The 9,275-nt window shown below is 42.9% G+C and overlaps 1 protein-coding gene across 2 annotated transcripts; it reads left to right on the top strand.

Annotated features, from left to right (window-relative positions):
- Positions 1 to 45: 45 nt before the first annotated feature.
- Positions 46 to 8,124, top strand: Rbm4 (RNA binding motif protein 4). Of its 2 annotated transcripts, XM_076847647.1 has the most exons (4): positions 46 to 260; positions 1,095 to 1,517; positions 5,178 to 5,871; positions 7,685 to 8,124. In XM_076847647.1, exons 2-3 carry the CDS (start codon positions 1,106 to 1,108, stop codon positions 5,861 to 5,863), a joined length of 1,098 nt encoding a protein of 365 aa, XP_076703762.1. In that variant the 5' UTR covers positions 46 to 260; positions 1,095 to 1,105; the 3' UTR covers positions 5,864 to 5,871; positions 7,685 to 8,124. The 2 variants fall into 2 exon arrangements, with proteins under 2 accessions (XP_076703762.1, XP_076703763.1); XM_076847648.2 differs by lacking the exon at positions 5,178 to 5,871 and having other exon boundaries at positions 54 to 260.
- The last annotated feature ends 1,151 nt before the right edge of the window (positions 8,125 to 9,275 follow it).

Raw genomic sequence — 9,275 nt, forward strand, 5'->3', positions numbered from 1 at the left:
CGGTGGATAGGTCACCTCCCCCTCTCTACCCAGAGTCACTGCTGCGGCCGCCGCCATTTTAGCGTTTTGTCAGAAGCGTCCGTGCCGCGAGGAAGAGGCCCTCCAGATTTCCGTGCGGTGAGAGACTCCGAGCCCTTCCACTTTCTTTCCTTTGCTTTGTAAGATTTTGTCTCACTACCTTGGGCGTCGGGGGTGTCCTGGTTGGGTCGCGGCCTGCGCGCCCGTCACTGAGAGACGACCTCGGTCCTCGGCATTGCGCGGTAAGCCTGAAGCAGCCCTTCCCCCAACACCTCCCGCCTAAGAATACCTGGCTTTCCCCCCACCCTGCCCCCTACCCTACTTGGCTCGGCTTCCTGCCGCGAAGTTTTCTTTGAGATAACCCCACTGTCCTTAGATGGAGCATTTGCAAGCCCGTCTTGAGAGTTTCTCAGGACCTGGGACATTGTTGCCTGGTTAATGAACCTGAAGCCCCCCTCTGGCCGGGCATTTTTCCATTCTGCAGGCGCTTGTAGGCTGGGACCTCCAGAGAGGCGTTCCCCACTCGGACGCTTTTCCGGTACTCTGCACGCCACTCTGCACGCCGCGCTATCTGGTCTCATTCCCGCCTTCATTGCTTCCAAAGGAAGGTCCTAAACAACTATTCCAAGGCTCACTTTTCCGGAAATGGTGGCTGCTAATGTTACTGCGGGAGGAAGAGCCAAATTGTAGTTGCAGGCAATCAACCAACAAGCCCAGTAGTTAGATTTTTATCGTATGATTGACCACCTAGTGGGCAGAAAAGCTCAGTATCCCCAGATGTCCATTTATTTTCACTTTTATTCGCATTCTTTGAAGGTATCTAACTCTTAAACTCTTTAGCTACTAAGGACCTGTTAGACGTGTTCTCATTCCTAGAGGTTCTCAGGCGGGTTCCTTAGCAGGCCTGTTCACTTCACTCCCATTTCCTTTTGATTACTGTGTGGAGATGTGAGTGTGAAACAAAATTGGAAACATATGCTAGTGAAGGAAGATGGCAGTGGTGAGTCCCCCCCCCCCCCCCCAAAAAAAAATTAACCTAAGGTCTTTTGTTAGAAATTTTGTTTCTTCTTTCTCAGGCTGTATCGAGATGGTGAAGCTGTTCATTGGAAACCTGCCCCGGGAGGCCACAGAGCAAGAGATCCGCTCACTCTTCGAGCAGTACGGGAAGGTGCTGGAATGTGACATCATTAAGAACTACGGCTTTGTGCACATAGAGGACAAAACTGCAGCTGAGGATGCCATACGCAACCTGCATCACTACAAGCTTCATGGGGTGAATATTAATGTGGAAGCCAGCAAGAATAAGAGCAAAACCTCAACGAAGTTGCATGTGGGCAACATCAGCCCCACCTGCACCAACAAGGAGCTTCGGGCCAAGTTTGAGGAATATGGTCCAGTCATTGAATGTGACATCGTGAAAGATTATGCCTTTGTACACATGGAGCGGGCAGAGGATGCAGTGGAGGCCATCAGGGGCCTTGATAACACAGAGTTTCAAGGTGAACCACTGTCTTTGGGTAGAGAGCTGAACACAAGGCTCTGTGCAGAAAAATGTTGGGTAAATAAAAGAGTTTGGGGGTAGAGATACAGCTGTTGCTTGGTTGGTGATGATGGATTTAATATGGGTGAGGCACTTAAAATGAAATGGAAAATGCATGAGTTTAAGGGCTTTATCTTAGGCAAAGAAAGTCTCCTGGGAAAAACTTGGTTTTCATTTGGAACCCCTAAGGCTTTTGTGCCTCTCAATATAGAAATCCTTTTCTCTTGAAGACTTCTAGTTATTGTGTCTTTTTCTTCTTTTAGTAGTAGGGCACATTGTAGAGAATTTCACTGTGTTGTCTCAGCACCACAGTATGTTTAAGTTTTTTTTTTTTAGTTGTAGTTGGACATAATACCTTTATTTTATTTATTTGTATGTGGTACTGAGGATCGAACCCAGGGCCTTGCACGAGTTCTACCGCTAGTCTTTAAAAGGTTATTGGTCTAGTCCATTTGCATTGTGTTTGTAGTAATTCTGAAAAACGCTCTAGAATTAAAAGACTGATTTTGGGAATCTTGGGAAGGAGGCATGGAATTTGGGGGCAGTAAGGGCATGTCTTAAAATTGGTTTGAGGGGGTGATGGACTGACTTAACAAATTTGGTGCATAGAGTACTTAGATGAGTGTTACATTGGAGCCTTGATTAGATGAGTTGTTTTTGTGCCTAGAAGGCAGCATGGGTGGTAATGTGGATTATCAGTATATTTCAGAGGTATTGTTATTCTTCTCTTGGTTTACACTGTTAATTCCTTTGGCAAGAGTAGCATTTAGGAGATAGTAACTATGGTGAGTTGTCAGCTGAACTCTCAACTCTTCTCCCATCTCTTTGGGTCCCCAGTGTCAAAAGCTGCCTCCCTTTGGTTGTAATTAAATTCCAAATTGGTAGTACATTTCCATAACTCATGACTTCCAAGTCTGTTTTTTTAACCATATCAACATGAACACTGTAAGGGCTAATTCTTTTCCTGAGTACTTGCCTTATTGTGAAGCAAGTACTGCCATCTTTGGTGTTCAGTTTACTTAAATTGGGCCTTAGAGCTGGAGGTCTAATCATTCCCTCATATAATGGGTTCCCTATGTCATGGGCATTACTATACATTATTAAAGAAAAGTTTCACAGGTCTCCTGGGTCTAGGTTGCTTTCCTTTTTTAATTGGCTAGTTACGAGTTATTTTGTCAACAACTTAATTGGGAACAAAGACTACTCTTGTGAAGGGTTGTGATGTTATGTGTGATTTTTGGACACTTCACATTTTAACCTAGCCATAGAAGCAGTGTCTCCTAGTAGCAGTTCCATGGGTAAGGGGAGGACATGTGATCTATTCAGGACAACTGATTTTTTTTATCTGATCTTTTGATCTCTAGGTTAGTTCTGATGTAATCTATGATTATTTTTTCTCTATATTCTTTAGTGTTACCTTTCATTTCTTTTTGGTTTTGGTGGTGCTAGGGATCAAGCCCAGGACTTTATACACACTAGGCAAGTACATTCCCAGTCCTTCTTTTTTTTCTTTCCTTGGTTTTTTTTTGTGTGTGTGGGGGTGGGCTGTAGGTGCAGGGTGTCTTGCTGTGTTTTCATACTGCCCTGGAACTCCTGGGTTCAAGCAGTCATTTTGCCCAGCATTACTCTTTCTAGTAAGTTATGTGAGCGTGTTGTAGTGATAAATACTAGACTGGCCTTTTTCCATTTCAGTTTCTCAGTGTTGCATATATTCTCTGTTGTTTGCCCACTCAAAGAAGTTGATTCTAGATATTTTTTAAGATTTAGGTCTTTTTCTGGCACTAGAATTGACAAATCCACAGATCATCAGTGCATTTGTTAATAACTATTATGTTTTGAACTACATAGTTGGTTTCTTTTTTTTTTTTTTTTTTTTTTTTAGTTTTCAGCGGACACAACATCTTTGTTTGTATGTGGTGCTGAGGATCGAACCCGAGCCGCACGCATGCCAGGCGAGCGCGCTACCGCTTAAGCCACATCCCCAGCCCCTTATAGTTGGTTTCTTGATTGCACTTATTTTCCCTGTATTTGTTACCTGCCAAAGTGGCCACCTGGGCAAATGCCAGACACAGGCTAGCACTTTAAGGTATTTAATACTTAATTGCCTTAATTCTTTTAATGACCATGGCCTTAACCAGATGTAATGTTAAAACAGACTTTTCTTTCATATTTGGGTTCCTCCTCCACCTAGAAGCCTCCTGTAATCTGACTTTAATTTTGCAGGTAAAATTATGTGTTTACCATTTTTCCTCATTAGAAGAGCCATCTATTGACTCCTTCTTGGTTCTAACCATTCACCTCATTAACATCTGTATGTTTGGGTGCTTGTAGCTAGTTGCATTGGAGACTTTTCGCTGGACTTGGATCCCTTCTGAATTTTTGCGTATCAGTAAATTGGTAGATCTTGTTAGGTGGAAATTGCATATCTGAAGAGATTTAGAATTTTTAACTTTTCCAAAATACTTTCCACTTTTGTTAGTTTTTTTATTTTCAGAATTCAAATTGTGATTTTCAGAGAAAAATAGTATTAGGTGTATGTTAGACTCTTAGTCTTACTTGAAGGAGAGAAAGCACTTTAATCTTGCTGAACTGAGTAGTTTGGTCTACTGACTAATTTATTCTCCATTTTCCACTTTCTCATCCCCCTTTTCTTCCATAGTTTGTAATTCTTTCTAGAAATTGAAGTTTTTGTGAACAATTTGTCCTGTTTTCCTTTCACCCAAGTATAGAGGGTCACTAAAATTAGCTGTTATATTGTAAAGAATTCTTATTAAAATGATGATTAAAACCAGCAATTTAAAGCACCCAGTTAAGAAGGAGGACTTTCCTTGAATTTGTATTGTGTCCCCCAAGCTCCCAGTTTTCCCAAATTACCATTGTCAGTTCTAGATCAAATCCTGGTCAATTTTTTTTTTTTTTTTTGGTGGTACCAGGGATTGAACCCCGGGGGCACTCGACCATTGAGCTACACCCCCAGCCCTATTTTGTACTTTATTTACAGACAGGATGTCACTGAGTTGCTTAGAGCCTTGATAAATTGCCGAGGCTGGCTTTGAACTCACGATCCTTGTGTGTCAGCCTCTGAGTCACTCGCCTCCTGAGTTACAGGCAAGCACCACCATGCCTGGCTTGGTCAATCTTAAATGGTGGCATCCTTAGAGTCTTTAATTCTCTCTAATTTTGGGTGGAGGTGGTAGGGATATGGAACTGGCTTTTGCATCTTCCTGCTCAAATCGAATTCGCCTTGATAGTGAAGGTTGGAGATGTCAGAAACCTGTGATGTACATATTTTGAATATCTTTTATGTCTGGCCACTGATTGGAGTACATTTTTGCCCGTGTTATTTGGTAATGGATGTGATGTTTGTTTTTGAGCAAGAGTAGCTTCGTAAGCAGTAAATTGTGGCATTGCTGTAACATTTCTTCATCTAGTTGATCTTTTCTGGAAATCAGATCATTATACTGAATTTATATGTTGGACCCTTTAAAAAAATTTTTTTTGGCAGTGATGCATTAAGAGTTGTCTAGGTAAAGTCATTGCTATGATCAATGGCTGGGGTGTAGGGGCTTGGGCTATGACTAAGAGTGATAGCAACCCTTCTTGCGTCTGTTTCTTCAAGGCAAACGAATGCACGTGCAGTTGTCCACCAGCCGGCTTAGGACTGCGCCCGGGATGGGAGACCAGAGCGGCTGCTATCGGTGCGGGAAAGAGGGGCACTGGTCCAAAGAGTGTCCAATAGATCGTTCGGGCCGCGTGGCAGACTTGACCGAGCAATATAATGAGCAATATGGAGCAGTGCGTACGCCTTACACCATGAGCTATGGGGATTCGTTGTATTACAACAACGCGTACGGAGCGCTCGATGCCTACTACAAGCGCTGCCGAGCTGCCCGGTCCTATGAGGCAGTGGCGGCTGCAGCTGCCTCTGCGTATAATTATGCAGAGCAGACCCTGTCCCAGCTGCCACAAGTCCAGAACACAGCCATGGCCAGTCACCTCACCTCCACCTCTCTCGATCCCTACGATAGACACCTGTTGCCGACCTCAGGAGCTGCTGCTGCCACTGCCGCTGCAGCAGCAGCAGCTGCCGCTGCTGTTACTGCAGCTTCCACTTCATATTACGGGCGGGATCGGAGCCCCCTGCGTCGCGCTACAGCCCCCGTCCCCACTGTTGGAGAGGGCTACGGTTACGGGCATGAGAGTGAGTTGTCCCAAGCTTCAGCAGCCGCGCGGAATTCTCTGTACGACATGGCCCGGTATGAGCGGGAGCAGTATGCGGATCGGGCGCGGTATTCAGCCTTTTAAAGCTTGAGGTGAGAGCGGTGGGGTGTCCCCTGTTCTGGTTTGCCATCTCTCCTGCAGCCTATAAGGGCTCCAATTAGGCTGCCTGCTTGCTTGCTTTTGCAGGGTTAGGGTGAGGTTAATAGCATGGTTCAGAGTTTAGAGAAGTCCTAAATGCTTTAACTTTGAAGTAAGTAAATGTCCTTGGCCCTCCTGGCTATTTTTTTTCCCCATGGCTCCCAGCAGTTGGAGTCATTTCAGATTGTGCCTGGAAGAACAAAGAATGGTGTGCTGGTGATTCTTGGGTCACACCTATGTGCCATAATTGAACTGATCCTGGGACCCAGATGTTCAGACTCAGATACGCTGTTTCTCCAAGGCTTTGTTGAGTTTCCTAGGTGTGTGACATTATTGAGGTCTTCCAAGTTTCCTGTGTGCTTCCTGCTATTTGAAAGGTCTGATATGACCTCTATAAAGGCTATAACTATAGTTAATTAATCATCACTGCTCAGGTCCCAGTTAACTGTGAAGATTCCCAAAATGGCATCATCTTAAATCTTGAAGTGTATTTCTGAATTCTGGAACAGTTCAACCATTTTTGTTTGTTTGTTTGTTTGTTTGTTTTATAGAAGTTACTTGAAAGAGCAGAAAGAAGTAGAAAACATCTCTTAAAAGTGCCCAGACTCCAAAATCCATCTTAGCCGCTCAGCTCAAGATTTATTCCTGAAATAAATGTTAAGTTCATTCTAGTATTTTTTTGTTTTTAAACTGTTCCCATAGTGCTAAGTTTAATGTCCCTCATTTCCTCAAGGTATATGGTTAATATACCACACACCTGTTAATTTTACTCTCAGGTAAGGTTAAAACCAGGGTTGGGAGCTTTGCCATAAGCAGATCACTCCCTTCATCTTCCCACAGGTTGTTGTGGACATTTAATTTCTTGAGCTACCAGCTTTACTTTGAGTCCTCTGGCTTTCTCCATGAAAATGTTTTGAACCTCATGATTCATTTGGCTCTATTTGAATATATTCTCTTTTCATGTTTGCCCCCTTTGGGCTCCAGTTTTTGAGATTACTGTTGCACTTAAGGGTAATTCCCAATGCCCCTTAGTTTTGAGTAGCCCCTAGAGTATTCCCTACATTACCATTGATATCTTTAATACTGTAGGAACAGTGTAGGTGATATTTTGTCATCTTTCAATTAGGGCAGAAGATACGCAGTTTGCCCAGGTTCACTGGCTAGGAAAGAACCAATTAGGGTTCACTGGCTAGAAAATAACTGATTTGGCTAGAATAGAAACTTGAGTGACTTGATATAGCTTACACATACCCTCCTAGTACTTTCTTTTCAAAGGTTAGTTTCTTCCCTAGGTGAAGTTGGATGCCCTCAGGTCTTAGAACTTGTTCAGTTGATAATAACTACTTTTGTCTAGACTTTGAATGGTTTTTAACTTGGACCTTGGCAGTAACTCCCTGACTGAAACATGCTGGTGACTTTTTTACTCTAGAAGAAAACCTTTCCCTTTATCCTGTGCTGACGACAGTTTGTGATGTGGAATTACCTTTTCTGGGGGATGCTAATTTTAACATTAAGAGCAATGAAGTGTCTTTGCCTCTTATGAAAGAAGATTGACTATTTAGAGAGAAACCTTAATCTGGGATTGTTTAGCAGTCCCAATTCTCTGTCCTTCAAGCTCTCTTTCAGAGATAATGATACTTGGGAACTAGTCCAAGTAAATTTAAAGAGTATCAAATTACCAGATTTTGTAAAGATGTTCTTTTGAAGTTTTAATTGGGAAATCCCTTTGAGCTTTGCTGTAAAGCCCCTTATTGTGCTCTCTTTCAGGTGGGATGTATGTGGGCTGAAATTCCGAGCTGCGGTTGTGCATGAGAATACACCCTTCGTGGTACCCCATCTCCGGGACGTTCTCGGCTCTGTGCGTTCAGTCCTCAGGAACCGTGGACCTTAATTTACCTTGCTAAGTTCAGACCTTCTCCTTTGTTTTTCTCTCTCCTGCTCATTTTCCTGTTCTTCCTGTTGTTCAGTACTTCCTGTAGCTTTCCTGTTCACATTCTGTTCTCCCAGCAGGCCTCATTGTATGCAGAAACTGTGGTGGGGGCTATGCTGTTTCTTCCCCACCTCCTGCCAACACTGTGGGTGTTGGATTTGGGAATGACCTTGATGAGAGGGTCACTGCTCCTGGGTTTCTTTTGACCCAGAGGATAGACCTATAGAATTGAATCACTTTTTTTTCTTTCCGGTGAAATAAATGGTTTTTCAACTTAGGGTTTGTGTGCTTTGAGAGAGTTCTTGCTTTGGCTTGTTTTGTGGTTCTTAATTTGTACTTTTAAAGAGAAGGGGTGGGTGTGAAGTTGTAATATATCGAGCTTCAGGTGAACATCATCATTGCTTTCTTTATTATAGGTAGGACTTAACAAGTGCCAAAGAGAAAAAAAGGTTATACTGAAGAACCCAGGCAGGTCACCTTATTCCAGTGAAGATTTCTTCCACTGGTCTATCCTTGTTAAAAACAAAAAAATTCCAACTATTTACTATTAGTTTAAGAGGTGTAAGTTTTTCCCTGTTAGAGAAATAGTCATTACCTACCCTGTGACTGCCATTCTAACCACCCATTCAGGTCTAAGAAAAGGAAGTAATTTGGGGGAAGAAGGGGTTAGCTTTTACCTTTCATGTCATATGGGAAATGGAGCGATGGCTCCCACTAGAGAACATTTCACTACTTCCTGAAGCCAGTAATGCTTTGTGATTCCTTTTATCAATTTGTATAGCTGTGCTAAAATCTGAAGCATGTTTGAATGATGATGCTGCTCGCATCTCATAGCTTGTGCTAAACCTGGCAGATACTGAACAATGAGGATGGGGGCTGAATGCAAGGAAGAGCCATTGCCTTTTTTGGGGGGCCTACCAGGGATTGAACCCAGGGGGTGCTTAACCACTGAGCCACATGTTTGCCCTTTTTTATATTTAGAGACAGGGTCTTGCTGACGTTGGTTCTCACTGGGTTGCTGAGGCTGGTTTTGAACTCATTATCCCCTTGCCTCAACCTCCTGAGTCGCTGGGATTATAGAAAATGTTCAGTTTATGGCCTCTTGTTTCTGTCAAAAGAGTTTCTTCTACATGTTTTTATTGTCTATACTTTGCCCCAGTTTCAACATACAGATTTGTGCCTACTTAGGGCATGTCTCAATATTTGCTAAGCAAACCCTGAACACTTGATGATAATGCCAGGCATAAGACTTTCAGGAAAGGGTTGTAATGAGATGTAGCAGCTGGTTTTATTTACTTGGGTGATTTCTCAAGAATTTTCTATTAACTTCTACCCTATTGATTCATTCTAATTCATAGATGGCTGAGATTGGAACAGCTCTATTGAATGAATTATTTTCTATACATGGGTTCTGTGTAGGTGTTTTGT

Source organism: Callospermophilus lateralis, chromosome 2 (genome assembly GCF_048772815.1).
Source record: "Callospermophilus lateralis isolate mCalLat2 chromosome 2, mCalLat2.hap1, whole genome shotgun sequence".
Taxonomy (NCBI): domain Eukaryota; kingdom Metazoa; phylum Chordata; class Mammalia; order Rodentia; family Sciuridae; genus Callospermophilus; species Callospermophilus lateralis.